Source organism: Aedes albopictus, chromosome 1 (genome assembly GCF_035046485.1).
Source record: "Aedes albopictus strain Foshan chromosome 1, AalbF5, whole genome shotgun sequence".
Taxonomy (NCBI): domain Eukaryota; kingdom Metazoa; phylum Arthropoda; class Insecta; order Diptera; family Culicidae; genus Aedes; species Aedes albopictus.
Genome location: NC_085136.1, coordinates 132,591,226 through 132,612,529, shown reverse-complemented (window position 1 = coordinate 132,612,529; position 21,304 = coordinate 132,591,226). Strand labels below are relative to the sequence as shown.

Below are 21,304 nucleotides of genomic sequence, written 5' to 3'. Positions count from 1 at the left end.
ATGGATTCATCATGCCACGCAATGCGTGTTGGATTCCTCCGCGCTCAATACTAGGCGTCGTCGAAAACTGGCCCGACGCTTGCTGCCGTGGATGAGATTCCTGGTGCTATCTGCCGAGAGTTATCGCAGTCGATATGCGGCTGCTTGCTGGAGATGACATCCACCTCCTTGGCCGATCCAACGAAAATGAAGACAGAAAACAGAGGACACAGCTTTTATACACCTAGATTAGCATATGAAGCTCCTCCCATTCGGCTGGCTTTCCAGTTTATTTCGTTTGCATGACCCGCCCCTCATGCTCCAGTCGCATCAAACGATTAATCAACCGAGAAATGAGAAAATTTCCATTGAACGGATAATGTAACCAAAATATTAGATGATTCAGATCATTTCGTCCCCTTAATGCTAGAACTAGGTAACTGGTTTTGCGAAATCGCAAGAAATTTGTTTATATCTGAACGTACACCACAATAAACACAAGTTTGTCAATTGAAAATCCGAAAACACATATTAATTCAACTTTTAAGACCAACAAAGAGTTTGTTTTATACCAGCATAAGTTTTACCAGCCATTTTTATCCGTATTTTCCAAAACGAGTTACCTAGTTCTAGCATTAAGGGGGCGATTTTAATTTGAAAAATGTTAGAATTGAAAAACTTTTCACGCAAAATGGTCCGGATATGATAATGCGTTGCCAAAGTCCGCTGCCGGTCAAACTCATAACTCTTTTGGAAAGATTTTATTTGGTCCTGGAAAAAACCGTTTATATTATGGACGATTTTGATGAATTCACCACGCCACGCAATGCGTGTTGGTTTTCTCCATGCTGAATGCTGGAAGCCGTCGTAAACTGACACGCCGCTTGCTGCCTTGGATGAGATTTCCAGCCGAGCCGAGTCGTCGCTGGGTTGGTGTGTGCTGCTGTCGTACTGGAGACGCCACCAACCTCCTTGACTGATCCAACGAAAATGACGAAAGAAAACCGAGGACAAAGCTTTTATACCCCTAGATTAGCAGATGAAGCTCCTCCCATTTGGCTGCCTTTCCAGTTTATTTTGTTTGCATGCCCCGCCCGCATGCAGCCAGACGCTTCAAACCATTAATCATCCCAGAAATGAAATCGTCCCGTTAATGCTAGAACTAGGTACCGTAAAACGGGGTATCTTTGATAATGCGGGTAACTTTGATAGTGCGGCAGGCATTGTGTAATTTATCTTAAAACTATGATTCCTTCAACCAGTTAAGAAAAAGGTAAACGTAAATCAATTCTATACATATGAAAGTTCATCTTAGACGAATTTTCATTAAAATCTAGTTTATATACAACTTTTTGGGCAAAAAATAAAAATTGTTGATATTTTTGTCATTTATCAACCCCTTCAAACAATCTGCTGTACGACTTCGTTAAAACTATTTTTTCAATGAATGGACTCTTATTCTCGATAGATTTATCATAGTAGATTCCAAATCTGGCCTTGAATCTCTTAGCGAAGTGTGTTTTTACGAAATGGAAACAATTTTGTCAATTTGGATATTAATCTCCATACATTGATAAACGCCTAAAAGTATGCAATGCCCTTGTAATTTCATGTAGATAAATATGTGTTGTTCAAAATATGTTAATAAAACATTAAAAAACTACCCAAAAAAAGCAAACTAACCTTGAATAGCATGTAATCATATGTTGATGTACCGTTAAGCATTTATTATTACAAAAATAATGATTTTTGATAGCTAAATTTATTGTGTTTTGCACTCAATACTCCACAAATTTATTTTTATATGTAGAATTTGGTAAAAAATCAATGTTTTGATATAAAAATTCTTTCTAATATCGTCCACAAGCCTTCTCTCATCACGTTCATACTCCTAAGATTTCAATATGTGATTATTTTTTTAGATTTGATGTGTTTTTAGGGCATTATCAAAGTTACCCCAATATGAAAAACTGATTTTCGGTTATATGAAAAACTAAAAGTTATCCAAAATATTTCAGATCATCGAATCTTTTAATTGTAATTGATAACTGATACCCCAGTACTTGTTTTAAAAATATAAAACTCGGGGAAACACTGTTACATGTAAAAATATAGAGAAAATTCGCTGAAAAACTATCAAAGTTACCCCATTTTACGGTAACTCGAAATTTGAAGTTTTTGAGTTGAATATACCATTATATCGAGCTTTTTGAGCTCTATTATATATCCAAAGACCAATGAAATGTGATTATAAACGACGAAAATATTCACCAGTTTCAAAACTAGGTATCTCAGTGTAGAATACAAGAACTGAGTGCTATAACTAGGTAACTGAGAAAATCATATCTATTTTCAATCGCACAGGTTAAAATCTATCGAACGCTTGTACGTGGAAATGTTACTAGTCATTCTTTTGTTAGTTGATTGAAAATCTAATACTGTTTTACATTTTATGCCAAAAAAATGGAAAATATTTTACTTGTATTGATTTAGCTAAAACTGTGATTGTTCGTAGACGACTATTTTATGAACATTTGAGGTGTCATGTGGTGATATAGCAGGCATCCTATCAAATTCAGTAATTACACGTTAATTTCAATATGTGAACCCTTTTAAATTTGCATACTGTAACAAGAAAATTGAAAAGTATGATATCAATAGTGGTAAGAACTAGGTATCTCAGTACATCTCCTCCATTATTTATGTTGCATTTTGAGTGCTAAAACTAGGTAACTCGACAATTTTTTAACCATTTATTGTTTTTATCAAAAGTTTAAACCAAAATAGTTCAAAACTTTTCCTGTAGCAGAAAGAGTAGAAGCTGAATAATCAATACATGCGAAAAATAATAATTTTCAAGGCTCCATACCTTTGGAACAACTGCATGAAAAATTGTCAAATTTTCAAAGTCGTTTTTCTCGAAACTATGATTTTCGAGTTACCTAGTTCTAGCATTAAGGGGACGAAATATACGAATGGTCTTATTTGGAAAATGCGTTGTGGAATTCCAGGTGGAATCATTAGTGGCCGGCTTTATCATTGTTGCTGAGCCATCAATCATTCAATATTTCACTTTTTTGTTGCACCACGCTTTTCCCGATCGATGATATTAGGCCTGGAATCTGGAGAAAATTACATGAATTCACCATTCCACGCAATGCGTGTTGGGTTTCTGCGCGGTGAATGCTGGGCTACCGAAAACTGACCCACTGTTTACTGCTATGGATAAAATTAATGGTCGGCTTCACTTTTGCTGAGAAGCGGAACTGTCTTTCACTTTTCATAACTCTGTAGGAAAGATTTTCTGTGGTCCTGGAAAGGACCGTTTGTATTATGGACGATTTTGATGTGATCCTGCCATGTTAGTTTACGCCGCGTTGAATTCTGAATGCCTTCGAACACTAACCGGCAGCTTGCTGCCGTGGATGAAATTCCTGGCCGAGCAGAGTCGTCGCTGTGTTCGTGTGTGTTGCTGCCGGGCTGGAGGTGACACCAACCACCTTGACTGATCCAACGAAAATGACGAAAGAAAACAGAGGGTACAGCTTTTATACCCCTAGATTAGCAGATGAAGCTCCTCCCATTTGGCTGGCTTCCAGTTTATTTCGTTTGCATGCCCCGCCCCACATGCACCAGACGCTTGAAACGATTTATCAACCGAGAAATGAGAAAAGTTTCATGTAACGAATAAAGTAGCCAAAATATTAGAAGATTCAGATCATTTTAACTCGAAAATGCTATAATTAAACAAGGTTCCACTAAAAATGGTCCGGATAAAATAATGCGTTGCTAAATTCCGGATGGAACCAATGGTGGCCGGCATCATCATTGTTGCGGGGCCATCAAGCATTCAATCTTTCACTTTTCGGTCACACCACACTTTTCCTGTTCGATGGAATGAAATAATTATCTGATTCACAACTCTTGAGGAATAATTTTCGATGGTCCTGAAAAGAACCGTTTAAATATTGAACGATTTTGAACAGAAAATGACATGAATTCATCATGCCACGCAATGCGTGTTGGTTTATTCCTTGTTGAATGCTGAACGCCGTCGAAAATTGGCCCGCCGCTTGCTGCCGTGGATGCGAATCCTGATGCTATCAGCAATGCGCCGCTATCACTCAATCCAAATCGAGGCCCCGAGGAAAGAAAAGCGACGCAACTCGCAAATTCGTCCGTCACGGCGGGTCTTTCTGTGGATTTTGCTGCTGCCTCTGCCACCACCGTCGATCAATCCAATTTTCGAAACACTTTTCTGGTCTGCCGCGTTAGACGGTTAGAAGGTGAATGTGCAACACACCCTTGCCGACAACCATCGATACCGAGTCGACACGGCCGCCAAAGAAGAATGAGCGAAAACGAAGAAAGTGGGCAGCTCTCGTTCGATGCGTTCACCTCGAGACGACAAAGGCAAATGAGGGAAGATGCGAAGAAGCAGTAGCTTTTATATTCGACGGGAGCATCCAAAATGTGCTCGATCGTGATTGGCTGGAATAAACATGGGTTCACTTTTCCCAATTTTTCAATAGTTTGATATTGAAAAACAGCAAATATTATTATTGGACATAATTGGTGTAAAGATTTGCAATCGATTGGTGCCAAAATTTTGAAGATTCAACAAGAAATGACTGAGTTATTAACGCTCAAAATCTCCACTTTAAACGTAACGCGGCCGATTTCTGAAAATTTAGAATGACACCCGGTATAGAAAAGAGAGACGTAGTCCTACGTCAAAACATGTTGGAGACCCTCTAAACCATCCTGAATTCTCCTGCGATCCCCTGAAACCCCGGAAGCCCCTTGAAACGCCCTTGATCCACCTGAGACTCCCTGAAATGCATCCAAGCCCTCATGATCTAGTGGTGTCCATGAGGTTTCAGATGCATTTAGACGCAGGGCATGACAAAAAGTGCATGCATTAAATTTGCATTAGAATAGCCTACGCACAGATCGAACGCGGGTACGATTGCTGCCTAAAACTCGACGTCAAGATCACCACACGAGTGCTAAACGTACAGGTTGGTCAGGAGGCGGAACTTAGACCGACAATTGCGAAGTACAGCACCCACCAGCAGACGAACAAAAACGACCTACGACTCATTGATGTCGCCGCCTCCAAAATTATGGCCATACGTAGCACCTTTTTCCAACACAGCCTCCCGTATCGTTATACCTGGAGATAACTACAGCAGGCGGAATCTCAAATCGACCACGTTCTGATTGACGGACGGCACTTCTCCGACATTATCAACGTCATGACGTATCGTGGCGCTAACATCGACTCCGACCACTATCTGGTGATGGTCAAACTGCGCCCAAAACTTTCCGTCATCAAAAATGTACGGTACCGGCGACCGCCACCGTACAACCTAGAGCGACTAAAACAACCGAATGTCGCCTCAGCATACGCACAGAATCTCGAGGCCGCGTTGTCAGACGAGGGCCAGCTCGATGAGCCCTCTCTAGAGGACTGCTGGAGTACAGTGAAAGCAGCCATCAACGACGCAGCCGAGAGCACCATCGAGTACGTGGAACGGAATCGATGGAACGAATGGTTCGACGAAGAGTGCAGAACGGTTTTAGAAGAGAAGAACACAGCGAGGGCGGTAATGCTGCAGCAAGGGACCCGACAGAACGTGGAACGTTACAAATAGAAGCGGAAACAGCAGACCCGCCTCTTACGGGAGAAAAAGCGCCGCCTGGAAGAAGCGGAGTGGGAAGAAATGGAACTGCTGTGTCGTTCCAAAGAAACACGGAAGTTCTATTATAAGCTCAACGCATCCCGCAACGGCTTCGTGCCGCGAGCAGAAATATACAGGGATAAAGACGGAGGTCTTTTGACGGACGGACGTGAGGTGATCGAAAGGTGGAAGCAGCACTTCGATCAGCACCTAAATGGCGTGAAGGACGTAGGCACGGGAGACCACGGCAACGGAGGAAACGACGACGCCAGTGCAGTGGAGGACGGAAATGAACCAACTCCCATGCTGAGGGATGTTAAGGATGCCATTCACCTTAAAACCAGCAAAGCAGCTGGTAATGATAGTATCGCAGCTGAACTGATCAAGATGGGCCTAGAAAAGTTGGCCACCTGTCTGCATCGGCTGATAGTCAGGACCTGAGAAACCAAACAGCTACCGGAGGAGTGGGAGGAAGGGGTTATCTACCCAATCCACAAGAAAGGCGACCACTTGGAAAGTGAGAATTTCACGGCGATCACTATTTTGAATGCTGCCTACAAAGTGCTATCCCAGATTATCTTCCGTCGTCTGTCACCTAAAACGAATGAGTTCGTGGGAAGTTATCAAGCCGGCTTCATCGACTGTCGGTCGACAACGGACCAGATCCTTACCGTACGGCCAATCCTCCATAAATTCCGTGAATACCAGGTCCCAACGCATCACCTGTTCATCGACTTCAAGGCGGCATACGACAGTATCGACCGCGCAGAGCTATGGAGAATCATGGACGAAAACGGCTTTCCTGGGAAGCTGACTAGACTGATTAAAGCAACGATTGACGGTGTGCAAAACTGCGTAAGGGTTTCGGGTGAACTATCCAGTTCATTCGAATCTCGCCGGGGACTGCGACAAGGTGACGGAGTCTCATGTCTACTCTTCAACATTACTCTGGAAGGGCTCAACAGACGGGGTACGATTTTCACAAAAGCCGGTCAATTTGCGTGCTTTGCGGACGACATGGACATTATCGCCAGAGCATTTGGAACGGTGGCAGAACTGTACACCCGCCTGAAACGCGAAGCAGCAAAGGTCGGACTGTTGGTGAATGCGTCCAAAACAATGTACATGCTTGCAGGCGGAACCGAATACGACCGGGTCCGCCTAGGTAGTAATATGACGATAGACGAGGAAATCTTCGAGGTGGTGGAGGAACTCGTCTACTTCGAATCCTTATTGATGGCTGACAACAATGCTAGCCGTGAAATACGAAGACACATCATCAGTGGAAGTCGTGCCTACTACGGGCTTCAGAAGATGCAGCGGTCTAAAAAGATTTACCCACACACCAAATGCACTGCAATAATGTATGGCGGAGAAGGATGAACCACGATCTCGCTGCATAGCTCGCTGCACTTTACGGCGAATCCAGCATTCAGAGTGTGGTCAAAGCCGGAAGGAAACGGTGGGCAGGGCATGTTGCAACAATGCCGGATAACAACCCTGTAAAGTTGGTGTACGTGATTGAACTGGGTGGCACAAGAAGACTTGGAGCGTGGAGAGCGCACGATGGGCGGGCCAGGTAGAACGTGACTTGGCGAACATTGAGCGTGACCATGGATGGAGAGCGGCAGCCACAAACCGAGTATTGTAGTGTACTATTGTTGATTAAGTAATGTCTTATCTTAAATGTGATGTTGAGCAAATAAATGTTTGTATGTGTATTATCTTTGGCACGGTAAAGGCTGGGTATGCTGCGCAATTCAGATCCCATTGTGATCCACTAGCCTCTGCCCAGCAACTACCTCCACGCGGTACCGGCCGGAAACTATGAGCAACCTTTGGGAAGATCGGGTAACCAACCCCGGTGGGACCTTTGGTCGTAGGCTGACAGGGAAGGGGGGGTTTGCTTCGGCAAACCTGAGCGTCTGTTCTCCAGGAGGAGCGGCTCACAACAGCGTCTGATCCCCATGTTAGGGGCGGCTGATCTACGTCCGAGTGCCAGGGAAGGACTCTAAGCTCAACTGTGCACTATGGTCCTCCGGAAAGTAGGGGGTTGGTGTCAGGCCCTACGAGCCAGCCGTAAAAACCCATTGTAACGGAAAATCAGCAACAGAATAATACGAACCGAGACCAACGGCAACGACCCCAGCGAACAAAAAGGACTTGCGATTGGAAACTCGGTACGTGGAACTGCCGATCTCTCAACTTCATTGGGAGCACCCGCATACTCGCCGATCTACTGAAGGACCGCGGGTTCGGCATCGTAGCGCTGCAGGAGGTGTGTTGGACAGGATCCATGGTGCGAACGTTTAGAGGTAATCATACCATCTACCAGAGCTGCGGCAACACACGCGAGCTGGGAACAGCTTTCATCGTGATGGGTGATATGCAGAGGCGCGTGATCGGTTGGTGGCCGATCGACGAAAGAATGTGCAGGTTGAGGATCAAGGGCCGATTCTTCAACTTCAGCATAATAAACGTGCACAGCCCACACTCCGGAAGTACTGATGATGACAAGGACGCATTTTACGCGCAGCTCGAACGCGAGTACGACCGCTGCCCAAGCCACGACGTCAAGATCATCATAGGAGATTTGAACGCTCAGGTAGACCAGGAGGAGGAATTCAGACCGACGATTGGTAAGTTTAGCGCCCACCAGCAAACGAACGAAAACGGCCTACGACTCATTGATTTCGCCGCCTCCAAAAATATGGCCATACGTAGCACCTTTTTCCAACACAGCCTCCCTTATCGTTACACCTGGAGATCACCACAGCAGACGGAATCTCAAATCGACCACGTTCTGATTGACGGACGGCACTTCTCCGACATTATCGACGTCAGGACCTATCGTGGCGCCAATATCTACTCCGACCACTATCTGGTGATGGTCAAACTGCGCCCAAAACTCTCCGTCATCAACAATGTACGGTACCGGCGACCGCCACGGTACAACCTAGAGCGACTGAAGCAACCGGATGTCGCCTCAGCATACGCGCAGAATCTCGAAGCCGCGTTGCCAGACGAGGGCGAGCTCGATCAGGCCCCTCTAGAGGACTGCTGGAGTACAATGAAAGCAGCCATCAACGACGCAGCCGAGAGCACCATCGGGTACGTGGAACGGAATCGACGAAACGAATGGTTCGACGAAGAGTGCAGAACGGTTTTGGAGGAGAAGAACGCAGCGAGGGCGGTAATGCTGCAGCAAGGGACTCGACAGAACGTGGAACGTTACAAACAGAAGCGGAAACAGCAGACCCGCCTCTTTCGGGAGAAAAAGCGCCGCCTGGAAGAAGCGGAGTGTGAAGAAATGGAACTGCTGTGCCGTTCCCAAGAAACACGGAAGTTCTATCAGAAACTCAACGCATCCCGCAACGGTTTCGTGCCGCGAGCCGAAATATGCAGGGATAAAGACGGAGGCCTCTTGACGGACGGACGTGAGGTGATCGAAAGGTGGAAGCAGCACTTCGATCAGCACCTGAACGGCGTGGAGAACGTAGGCACGGGAGCCCACGGCAACGGAAGGAACAACGACGCCAGTGCAGCGGAGGACGGAAATGAACCAACTCCCACGCTGAGGGAAGTTAAGGATGCCATTCACCAGCTCAAAACCAACAAAGCAGCTGGTAAGGATGGTATCGCAGCTGAACTCATCAAGATGGGCCCAGAAAAGTTGGCCACCTGTCTGCATCGGCTGATAGTCAGGATCTGGGAAACCGAACAGCTACCGGAGGAGTGGAAGGAAGGGGTAATCTGCCCCATTCACAAGAAAGGCGACCATTTGGAATGTGAGAACTTCAGGGCGATCACTATTTTGAATGCTGCCTACAAAGTGCTATCCCAGATCATCTTCCGTCGTCTGTCACCTAAAACAAATGAGTTCGTGGGAAGTTATCAAGCCGGCTTCATCGACGGCCGGTCGACAACGGACCAGATCTTTACCGTACGGCAAATCCTCCAGAAATGCCGTGAATACCAGGTCCCAACGCACCACCTGTTCATCGACTTCAAAGCGGCATACGATAGTATCGACCGCGCAGAGCTATGGAGAATCATGGACGAAAACGGCTTTCCTGGGAAGCTGACTAGACTGATTAAAGCAACGATGGACGGTGTGCAAAACTGCGTAAGGGTTTCGGGTGAACTATCCAGTTCATTCGTATCTCGCCGGGGACTGCGACAAGGTGACGGACTCTCATGTCTACTCTTCAACATCGCGCTGGAAGGTGTGATGCGACGAGCCGGGCTCAACAGCCGGGGAACGATTTTCACAAAATCCGGTCAATTTGTGTGCTTTGCGGACGACATGGACATTATCGCTAGAACATTTGGAACGGTGGCAGAACTGTACACCCGCCTGAAACGCGAAGCAGCAAAGGTCGGACTGGTGGTGAATGCCTCAAAAACAAAGTACATGCTGGTAGGCGGAACCGAACACGACCGGATCCGTCTGGGTAGTAATGTTACGATAGACGGGGATACTTTCGAGGTGGTGGAGGAATTCGTCTACCTCGGATCCTTACTGACGGCTGACAACAACGTGAGCCGTGAAATTCGGAGGCGCATCATCAGCGGAAGTCGGGCCTACTACGGGCTCCAGAAGAAACTGCGGTCGAAAAAGATTCACCCACGCACCAAATGCACCATGTACAAAACGTTAATAAGACCGGTGGTCCTCTACGGACACGAGACATGGACCATGCTCGAGGAGGACCTACAAGCACTCGGAGTTTTCGAGCGACGCGTGCTAAGAACGATCTTCGGCGGTGTGCAGGAGAACGGTGTGTGGCGGAGAAGGATGAACCACGAGCTCGCTGCACTTTACGGCGAACCCAGCATCCAGAAGGTGGCCAAAGCCGGAAGGATACGGTGGGCAGGGCATGTTGCAAGAATGCCGGACAACAACCCTGCAAAGCTGGTGTTTGCAACGGATCCGGTTGGCACAAGAAGGCGTGGAGCGCAGAGAGCACGATGGGCGGACCAGGTGGAGCGTGACTTGGCGAGCATTGGGCGTGACCGAGGATGGAGAGCGGCAGCCACAAACCGAGTATTGTGGCGTACTATTGTTGATTATGTCTTGTCTTAATGATGTGGAACAAATAAATGTATGTATGTATGTAATGTATGTATTATCTTTGTAAGTGTTCGCAGTTCAGTGTGGAGTGTTTTTGAGATTTTGTGCAAATTTGAAATCATGGTTTAGCAAAATAGCGCAAGTAGTGTCCGGAAGTGTCTTGTAGTCTTTTCCGTTAGTTACTGTTAGACCTACCGTACTTCACCACCAGCTAAGCTGTTTCCACAACCCACAGGGAAAACGAGGTTCTTTTTGATAGCCTGAATGGGGCATCTCGGATCACTGCCCCAAAAATGAAGGCCAGTGCCGTAACGACACTCCACTTTTTATACTGAGAGGCTGGCAAAAGAACCGCCAACCTAAGACAATGTATTGAACAATCGTGCGGAAGGTTGTCCCCGCATAGCAAGAGTTATATACGGAAAAGCGAGTGAAGCGTTTATAACAATAGCAGGTAATTGGATCTTCCTCCAGCAAATCTATATGATCCTAACACGGTAATCCGAACCCATAGAACCCCGCTGTTTTGGACAAAACTTCGGTCCCCCCCAACCCCCCGTTTTACGTTAGGAAGATCCAGAAACAACATACTCGACCGCCGGAAGACCAGAAGGGCCTGTGAATGCCCCCATCCCGTTGCTTCGCCCCCAATCCCCCCGTAAGGCCGCAGGCGAACCAGCAGGCACTAGCTATGCACGTCGCCAGCGTTGAAGACCTGGAGGAGCACGCTGTGTGGTGGTGAAGGTAGAAGAAGGGGCCCCGAAAAAGTGAGAATAGGAAAGAACAGGCTAGAGTAGATGTAAGAATATGGGAAGTGTTGGAAGAGTAAGAGGTCGGGAAAGTCCGTAAATAAATGTGTAGAAATGTGAAGCGATGTGAGTTTTTATGTACTATAGTGCGATCATTCCATGTCCGTGAGTAACTTGTGTAGGAGCATGCCGACCCTGAGGTGTTGTTACAGAGAGTCTCATATTAACGCTCTTCTGCTGAGCTAGTCGGCAGTTACACTTTAAAGTTGGTCTCAAATCTTTCCCAACCAAGACGAATTCTGCGACCAAGTTTCCCTGCAAAATCAAATGGATCTGATGAGAACACTAAGCGAAGTCCGCAAGCGCCCTATAGGTGGCAGCATGTTCATAAAAATACATTGGAAAAATGTTGTACTGAATTTTCTTTGAGTTGCGTCTGTTTGTCTGAGTTGCAGGGTTGTTAATAGTCATCGTAACTGAAGCACAATCACTGACCACAACGGGTAATAAAAAGTTTGCGTCACTGAGTCAGCAGCTCTTGAATGTTCTTCTTCATACATCGTCAGTCAGTTTGCTGGTCGCGACGAAAAAGTTTTGCCGTTCCTCTTTATTGGCTTTTTCGTTGAGTGGCTGGCACCGAACAGGGCAGGCGAACAAATAGTCAGCCTCACGGGAATGGCTGATCAGAAAAAAAAATGCAAAAATGAAACACGCCTTCATTTGGAATCGAACCAAAAACCTTCGGATTGGCAGCACAACAAGCATACCATCGAAGCTAATTCAATAGCTGCGAAAGACCGAGGCTAAATCGTCAATAAAAGCTTGACTGGTCCGCCTTTCGTCTGGAATCGGATGCCATGTGACGAAAACGTGTTCGTTTTTCGTCGTTGCAAAAGGAGACAAAAGAGAATGACGAAAACTGAAGCTCCCTGTTTTATTTTCGGTTCATCCTCGTCGTGGTTTCTTTGTCGGTCGCTGATGATGATGCAAGTGACGGAGTTTTATATGCTGACGAACTTTTTTAATTTGTTGTCGTTGGTCGGTGACGAAACAGATGGTTACCAACCCTGGTTAGAAGTGCTGAACACTAATGTCGTTTTCGTTTTTGATTCAGTTCCAACCTGGGATGGAACTGGATCAGATCACAGTTTCAACCCCAACCCGACTTCGGTTTGGCTTGTACTAAAGTTTGTTTGACGTTGTTTGTTTACACATTTTCCGCCGATCCAGTTCCAACCCAGGTTCAAAAACGAATTCGACATAACTCAGCTAAGAAGCAGCTTCCATTTTGCATGAAATGTAACGCCTGGAAAGTACTTTGCGGTATGACTAGGTGAATTGGATTACTAGCTCCTTGTAATGGCCACATGAAGCTATTGAATCCACAGGAGTATTCTTCCTTCAGATAGATAGTTCAGGCTTGTTGAAAATTAACTTCAAAATGTGATACATAATACAATTTTATGGTGACGCAATCCCCATCTCTGTTGTTGTATGAATCCACGTAGTACGGTACGAACAAAACCTGTAAAATTATGACGGATCGAATTTAACAAAAGGACCCGGTCATATATGATGTATTTTTTTGTGAGATCCTAAAATTACATTTTTGCTGTTTAATTCCAATGATTGATGATTGGGAACAAAATGGCTTTTTATTTGACAATGATTTCCTAGCTTGCCCTAATTGCTACGCCTAAAGCTATGTTCACTTAGAATCCGGAATCATGTCACATTTTCTAGTGGCGCTCTCAATGAACATAATCATCATTCTTTTGCAGCACTCTGATCATACACTAATCCTCTTTAAATGGTGAAAATTTCATCGATTTTCTTGCAACGAGTGAAAAGTTATTTCAGATTGAAGACAAGAGGAGGAAAAAAATCTTTCACAAACACGTTGAAAATTTAGCGTGGTCAGGTACGACAGTCGCGAAAAATGTTAATATCGTCAAAACCATGATGTGTTATGTGCACAGATGTTGTTAACCATGGCATAAGGAAGTGTCCTCGGAAGAAAAAAGCTTGGGTTCATTGATAAATCTGCTTTGAATTTGAAGATTTGGCAAGAAGTTCGAACTCTGGGCATGGTTTTTTCGCAACAAGATGATGAGAACCAATTCATACAAGGATGACAGCCTCAAGAATCGCGTGCTGCTTTTCAAAAACGCACACAAGGGATATGTAGAGGTTTTACCTATTTTGATGAGCTGCCATGACAGCCGGAGACGTTCAGTGGTATCGTCACAGATGGGTAGTGTTTATCAACGAAAAAAACACTCAAATTTCGCGTTTTCTCAATTCACTGAATTGCCCCTCATTTCGCAATAAAAAAAAGTTTGGCAATTTTTCTTCGGAATCCTAGTCAGACCAGTCAAGGCACTCAGGACACTGCATAGATGACCTGATTGTTGAACAAACGCGCGGAAGGGGTTGTTGCTAAAATTTACCACCGTTGTGCAGGTTTTTAGAGAGGCCAACACTGAAAAAGTGAGAAAATGTGTGAAAAATAAAAATAAATAATTTCAATGATATTTTCCATGAAAGTACAATAAATAACCTTTGTTTTGAGGGCTTCACCTTTTATGTTTGTTATTCCATCCCTAAGATATACGTGATTTTGTCATTCCGGATTCTAAATGAGCATAGCTTTACTTCAACGGAAACGGAAATAATTAACGTACTTGATGAACATGCTACTATGTTTTTGCTGTGTTAGTATCAAAATGGCGAAAAGCAACAGAAAATTATGTTATTTTTGCAGATGCGTGTATTAATCAAATCAATTGTTACCTTTTAATCCAGCGGGCAGTCCACTAAGCACACCTACTGACGGTGAGGAAGTCGAAGAAGATGTTGTTCCGTGTCGCAAAAGTGCTGAAGCGCGATCCAAACTGGCAGCTGATGTATAAGAAGACGATGTGCCACCACCGAGTATCGTTGAGCCACTTCGTAGATTACCACTTCCCGAGGTTGTGGATGAACTGACCGCACTTTCACTACCGGGACTAAGTCTCCTGCTGGCGTAAACTGCTCCGGAATGCTGACTGGAACTAACTGCTGATGTCGCTGATTGGCGATGGAAGGACGATGGCTGACGAGGATCAGAATTTCGACTGCTTGTGCTACTGCTGACGGTCGATACGGATACAACGGTGTTATCTCTGCGCATACCAGGCTGACCTGGTGCTGTTGGTTGATGTCTCTTACTTAGCGACACCGGTGGCGATGAATCCATACGAGAACGAAGATCTTCAGCACCGGCGGATCGTGGGTCGTCTCGGATCTGCACCTCGGACCGGTGGTGCATATCAGACGATTGATGCTAATTTTGGACTGCAACTTTCTACATTTCCGGAAGACACAAGCACCTGAAACGAGTGGAAGAACTTCGATGAGCTGAGGCACTTTAAGAATTCAAATAATCGATTATTAAACTTCGCACTACCAGCATCAACTTCTCCACCCACTTCCAAATCCATTAATTTTCCTCTCCGTTGCAGAACTTTTCCCACTCCACCGCCAAGAGCAGATTTTAATTCTTAAAACCCCAAAAATCGATTTTTCCACTACCTCGACACAACGACGACCGAGTTTAATCCCTTACACCGAATCCCCCTCATCATCCCGCCATCTACACACCCCATTAAAATCTCTACCGAACGATAATGACATTTACGCCAAACGCCACCGTCGTCGTCTTGTGTTTGGTAGCGAAAAAGGATGTTAAATTGAACTCCAGCAACCGAAAAAGGACCGAGCGAGCGGCGAATTCAAATGTCCATTTCTCTCGTCATCGTTGTCGTCGTCGTCGTCGCAGAACATCTCCCGAGTAAACAAAGCCCAACAGCAACGGAACCTCTTTCCCGCACACACTAGAAATCAAGAATCCCTTCGAGACCTCCCGGTGGCGGCGGCGGCGGCGGTGATATTCCTGACCATACTCAAACGGTAGTCAACCGAAGGACGCATCGGAAGCAGCACACACATGTGGTGAATGCAGAGGGGATCCCTTATGTACCCGCTTCGATACGGGCGGGCAGTGTCTAATTCCCTTTTTCACCCCTTCTTTTTTGCGGCCCACGTCGTCGTCCTAGCGAGGAGGGGTCGTACGAAGCCGGTCGGGTTTCGAAGAAATTATACGCATTATTATGATAATAATCAAATTTGAAAGGGTAAAACAAAAGAAATCGATGCCTACACACGACGCCGACGGTCGAGCCGGGTCGACAGTCCGGGTCGTGAAGGATCGGCTGCCTGATGCGAGGGTTCGTTACCTTCGATACCTACATATGGAAATTTAGTGAACCGACGGGGGTTGTAGGAAATCGGTTGGCATCCATTTAGAACGTAACGCTGAAATTCGCGATATACTTACTTACAAAACCGGTACATGATTTATGGACGGCGTTTGAGAAAGGCCTCATGCGATTGGAATGTTGCAAGCATACGTGGCGGGTAGTGTCTGGCGTGCTGATTAGGAAGTCAAGATGAAGGGGTTGCAAAGTCGATTTTAATTTCTGGACTACCTACCCTAGGCTTGCGATCTCCTGGGCAAATGCGTATATCTACGCACCCACTTCTGTTCATCAAACTGTTGTTGTTTTAAAAGATTTAAAATTAAAATTCAGTTCAAGCAGTTCTGAAGAATTTTGTGCGTGAGTGAAGTAAGATAAGGATTGATTAATTGATGGATTGCATATGCGTAAATGTGCGTGAGTGATCTTGTCGGCTAAATACCTAATAGAATGTAATGGGATTTTTACATGAAAAGGACCTTAACATCAACACCTCGTTGTTCGTAACACCGGACCCAGAATGCAACCTTGCGGGACTCCTGAGGTTATGTGAAAGTATTTCCGACCCACCTCCATGTCGTAAACTAGTGCTCGATTCTGGAAGTAACTAACCCGCATAATTGAACGGGTACCCTACATCCAGAATCACTACTACACAGTAGCGAATCCCTGTTCTATTTCGTTGAAGCGCTATCCCGGTGGTTTTTGTAATCGACAGGATAGCGTTGACGGTCAACCTCCCCTTCCGGAAACCGAACTGGTTGCTCGAGAGACCATTTATACCCTCGGTGTACCTTAACATTCTATTGAGGATGATCTTTTAGAGCACCTTCCCCGCCGTGTCGATCAAGCATATTGATCTACCAGACTCCAGACCCTGCCCTTTCCAAACTTCTGGGAAAACTCCATCGTCCAGGTATTTGTGCATAGCAGACATGAACATCTCGGGAGCCTCTGCAATAGCTATTTTTAAGGTCAGGATCGGAACTCCATCCGGATCTAAGGCTTAGCTATCCCCGCAAGGTCCGCGAAAGTGACGCCGCCGGTAAGAGGTAGATCGTAGGAGGTAAAACAAATCGATACTGATAGATTTGAAAAAGTGCGCCAACCAACGAACCCAACCACTGGAGTGAAGACGTGCGACTATGTTTAAAACATACATAACCTCACGAGTAAACGGAGGGACTGTATCTATCCTTTGAAAAAGGCACAATATATGTGACCAAAACGTCAGGTGTTAAACCAATATCCGTTTAAGATTACATAGAGACTGGAAGCCGAAAATCCCCGCTAGCATAATACCAATCACAGTCGATCCCCTTATATCGTCTATTCTGCAGTTCGAACTACTTGATAGGCCAGGACTACAAAAAGTAACGTCAGTAATCGACTCCGCACCGTTCGGACTAATGGTACTCTTGATACCGACATTAGCCAGGTCGACATCTAGTATGGTCAGTGTCTAGCAGAATCTGTCCCCGCTGGTACGTGAAACAGCTTCCCCATTCCACGGCCAGGGCATTAAAGTCACCCGTTATCTCCACCGATCTTAGCCCTGTAAGCACGGTCGTCATATAGTTCAGCATCTGCGTAAACTGCTCAATCGACCACCGCGCAGGCGCTTTACATCTACAGAAGAAGACCCCGTTTACTTAGGCGACCACGAAGCCCTCATAGGTAGTAGACGCCAACCCCTGGACGGGGTATTTTCCCGTCGTCGTCCTTATCGCCGCCATTCTTCCGATCCCATCCGCGACCCAATTGCCGTTACCGACAGGTACTCTGTATGGGTCCGCTATGATGGCGATATCCGTCCCCCACTCAGAAACTGCCTGACAAAGCAGTTGCAGAGCAGCATCACGGTGGTTCAGGTTCACAAGCGATATCTGTACTGTGACTTATAAGCTGTGGCTCTTCTGAACATCAGGAACCTTGGGCCACCTGGGATTAGCCAGGAAAATCAACCACTTGTGAGCACTGCAAAATATTGTTGCCGGTAATCAGCAAACTTTGCTGAATTTTGGCGTGCTGATTGCATTCAGCAATACAAATTACTGAGTATCATCAATTATTTTTCAACTTGCTGAACAATCCAGCAATTTTGACAGTTGATCAGCAACTTTGTGCTGAAGTTCAGCAAAAATGTTGCTGAAATTCAGCAATTTCTTTTGCTGATTTTTTGCGTGCTGGAAGCATTTCAAAAAAAAATATGGTGTGAGGGATCGTGCAGATTTGTGTCTTGTGGCCCTCGTCGCAACATCGCCTACCAGCTTGCTCCTGTTAGAGTGTTAGGGCTGTTGTCCCATGAATTGTGTCTTGGTTACAGGCACCTGAAGCATACCTCCGGTGGCTCATGGAAGGTCAGTTGGCATACTGACCAGCCCACTTTGAGCCTCTCCACTTTAGTTGGCGTCTGCCACATGCAGCTGTACCAAGGTTTCCTGTATCCCTGTCGGGCCTTTTCGCAGCCGAACGACTGCATTAGCCATTGTACATCGTACCTATCGCCGCAGTGCTGTGGCGAGCTCGTCCGCGTTATTAATCTTGTCTAGGTTGATAACTTTCAGAGTAGACTCTGCTGTAAGAGCCCTCACCTCGGTACCCCTCGCCATCAGACTTTTGAAGACGTCGCCCGTGGGTTTCTTGTCGTCATTGAACTCGACGACCATTTCGCTTGTACGAGTATGTGTAATACTGCGTACGTTGTTTCCCAGATCCACGTGCTTGGTGTTGCTACTCAAAGGGCGCATTCAAGACTTCCGGAGTACTTGAACTGTCAGTCTTGATGACGAGCGCGTCGCCTTTCTCAAGCTTGGCACCTGCCCTCCTATGTTTCCTAGTCGTAGTAATATCCCTGCGCACCTGCGGTTTTTTCTTCTTCTTCTTCCGCTCTTTTTTTTCTTCTAAACCATAGGGGGATAAATCTGCTCAACAGACACCCTAACAGGAAGGTTAGGGTAGTGTGGGGTTAAGGCCGTCTTCTACTACACTAGTAAAATCCAGGACTACTCTCTCCTCGACCCACTAAAACACATTCCTATGGTCGCCAAACCCTACGTCTCTCCGGAACCACCAAGAAGGTATTGCTTCAGAGAGGGGCTAGTGCATATCGCACCCTCAAGGTTAGCTGCCGTAGCCTAGCAGCAACGAACATCGATGACTCGCTCTGGAGAGCCCATCACGGTAGCAAGCTGGCGCTTAGCCAGTTTCCCGAGTGGTCCTCGCCACTCCCTTTGTCCTCGGAAGGCGGGCAGGGTCAACCCCGCCCGCGCTCAACTGCTTAGCAGACATCAAGAACTGATGCCCACGTGCAACCCGATCTGACCTGCCCGCAAAGGAAGGGTATCACTACCCTTCAGGCCCTATCAGATGCACCCGAAGGTTGCAGACAGCAGGGTCTCCACCTGCCCCGACCCTTGCCGGGGACCCCTTTCCAACCGCGGGCTCGAATCCAATCCAGTAGACCGACGCCACGACAGCACCGCTACCGGGACTTCTTCTCCGTGGCCACTTAATCGCTGTAAGGGTCGATCTCGACCGCAGGGCACCGGTATGACCTACGCAGCCGAGTTCGAACCCCTGGATCACCTCTTGCACTCCATCTGGACTAGCCATTCTCCGAGTCCACGCGCCACCTCCTCTGTAGCTCCCAGACGATATGGGTGGTAGCCGTTGAAACGGCATTCCAGCTAACCTCATCCCTACACATCCTCTGGACCAAGTTGTCCGGAGTTGTGGCCTCCCCGCATGTGGCAAGCATGCTCCCGCTCTTCTTCCGCTCTACTTCGGTCCAAGGGGTGTCCTCCCCCTTTTTTTTTCTTACTCTCCTAAACATGCAAGCGAAAGAGCGTGATGAAAGAGGAGGCCAGCTGTCTTTCTCTTTCTCGTGTATGTTTAGGAGAGTGAGTAAGAAAAAAGAAAATGCTGGCTCCGCCAATGGTTCTCTCCTTGACCCGCCCTAACTTGTGATTGCAGTGGACCAATCAGTGGTCGTAAGCCCCTGTTCCCTTTGATCCGGGACGGGCCGGCCTTTTCAGGCCCACTACTCTGCTGACTAACAGAAGATATAGGGGGAGGTGTGGTTCGTCAGGCCCCCGGACTACTACTGCCCCATTTATTAGTGCAGCATTTGTTGAAATGTGCTGATCAAGGTGTTGGGGTCGGGTTTGACGTTTTTTTTGGAAATTTATGTTAAAGACGTCAACTTTTCCAAATTACTGGCAACACTTCTGAGATTTTTCTCAGTCGTTGTTTGATTTGGTATCGTTGAAGGGAATGGGAAAGAATCAATCGTGTGTTAGAATTAGTAACCGGCTAGCCCGGAACCACAGTGTGGATCGGTAAAAGTCGGAAAGAACCAACATTCTCAAGTGGATTTTGGTGGTCTATCGTATTGGAGCTAGATCTTCCTCTGACCCACCCTAACCCGTCGTGGCTGAGGACCTTTTAATGTTCCCTACGATCCGGGACGGGCTAGCTTTTTCAGGCCTACTCTTCCCAGCTTTCCGGAACGTCTGGGTGGGGTCCGACTTTGGCTTACCGGCATTACTGCCCTTCACATTCGGGGTTAACAACATCCTAGTCTTGAGAGTGCCTCACATGACGGCTGCCTCACCCGCTTCTGCGATTGCTCATCGTAAGCAATCGCGTCCGACGTTAGGACTACCTCCGACTGGGTAGACTGCGGCAGCGCCTTCAAATTCATGGGCTTTGCCACTGCCGCAGTTGCCTCATGGCATGTTCATCATGGTCCTGCATGGCCGCTATCGTTGACTTTTGAAGTCTCATCGGGACCTACTTGAAGTCCTAACAGATGTTAGACTTCGAGAACGGAAAGTCAATGATGGAAAGCTGCTGCGCAGACCGCCATTACAAAAAGGCCAAAGTTTTTTTTTTTGCATTTTTTTATCTGTTTTTATCTTCCTCCAAAACTCTCACTCTGATGTTTTTTATTCTATACCGGGAATCCAACCTAGATTGCTGATGCTTGCCTATGATGAATCCAAGACGTCTTATCGCTGTGCGCTATGATTGTAATGTATTCCCATCGGGCAGAATGTACAAGCAACCTATATTCAGCCTATACCTCCAGTAGGTCGGCTCCAGAGGCACGGTGGTTGATTCGACAACTGGTGTATCATTTAATTGCCGTATATATTTGTTGAACAAGTAATGTCTACTATAGTTATTATTCCATAGTTTAAAGAGAAGACCATCTATTGGTAAAACTAAAAACTGGTTTCTTCTTCATTTAGCAATACTCTCCAAAATTTTTCAATGTATTTGTCCGCATTTCATGTTGTTTACTTTAGTTTTTTTTTACAAAACGCTGCAAACTTTAGTAGTGGTACATAGAGAGCAATAAATGCTTGCATTATTGTTTGCAATGAAGCCTTAAACAATCACTAAAACCACTAGAACTATATTTAACTGTCAAACCCCCTTAATGCTTCAATGCATTTATAAAGCCTGTATCCGCAATAATCGGGACACAGAAATACAGCCATAACTCTGTAATAG

At 46.1% G+C, this 21,304-nt stretch overlaps 1 protein-coding gene across 1 annotated transcript in view; it reads right to left on the bottom strand.

Annotated features, from left to right (window-relative positions):
- The window catches only part of LOC109422996 (myelin transcription factor 1-like), a 90,816-nt gene that overhangs the window by 52,660 nt on the left and 16,852 nt on the right, over positions 1 to 21,304 (bottom strand). Inside the window, exon 2 of the mRNA XM_029861614.2 lies at positions 14,280 to 14,857. Coding sequence (XP_029717474.2) covers positions 14,280 to 14,796 — 517 coding nt within the window. The 5' untranslated portion in view covers positions 14,797 to 14,857. The remainder of the gene's footprint in view (positions 1 to 14,279; positions 14,858 to 21,304) is intronic.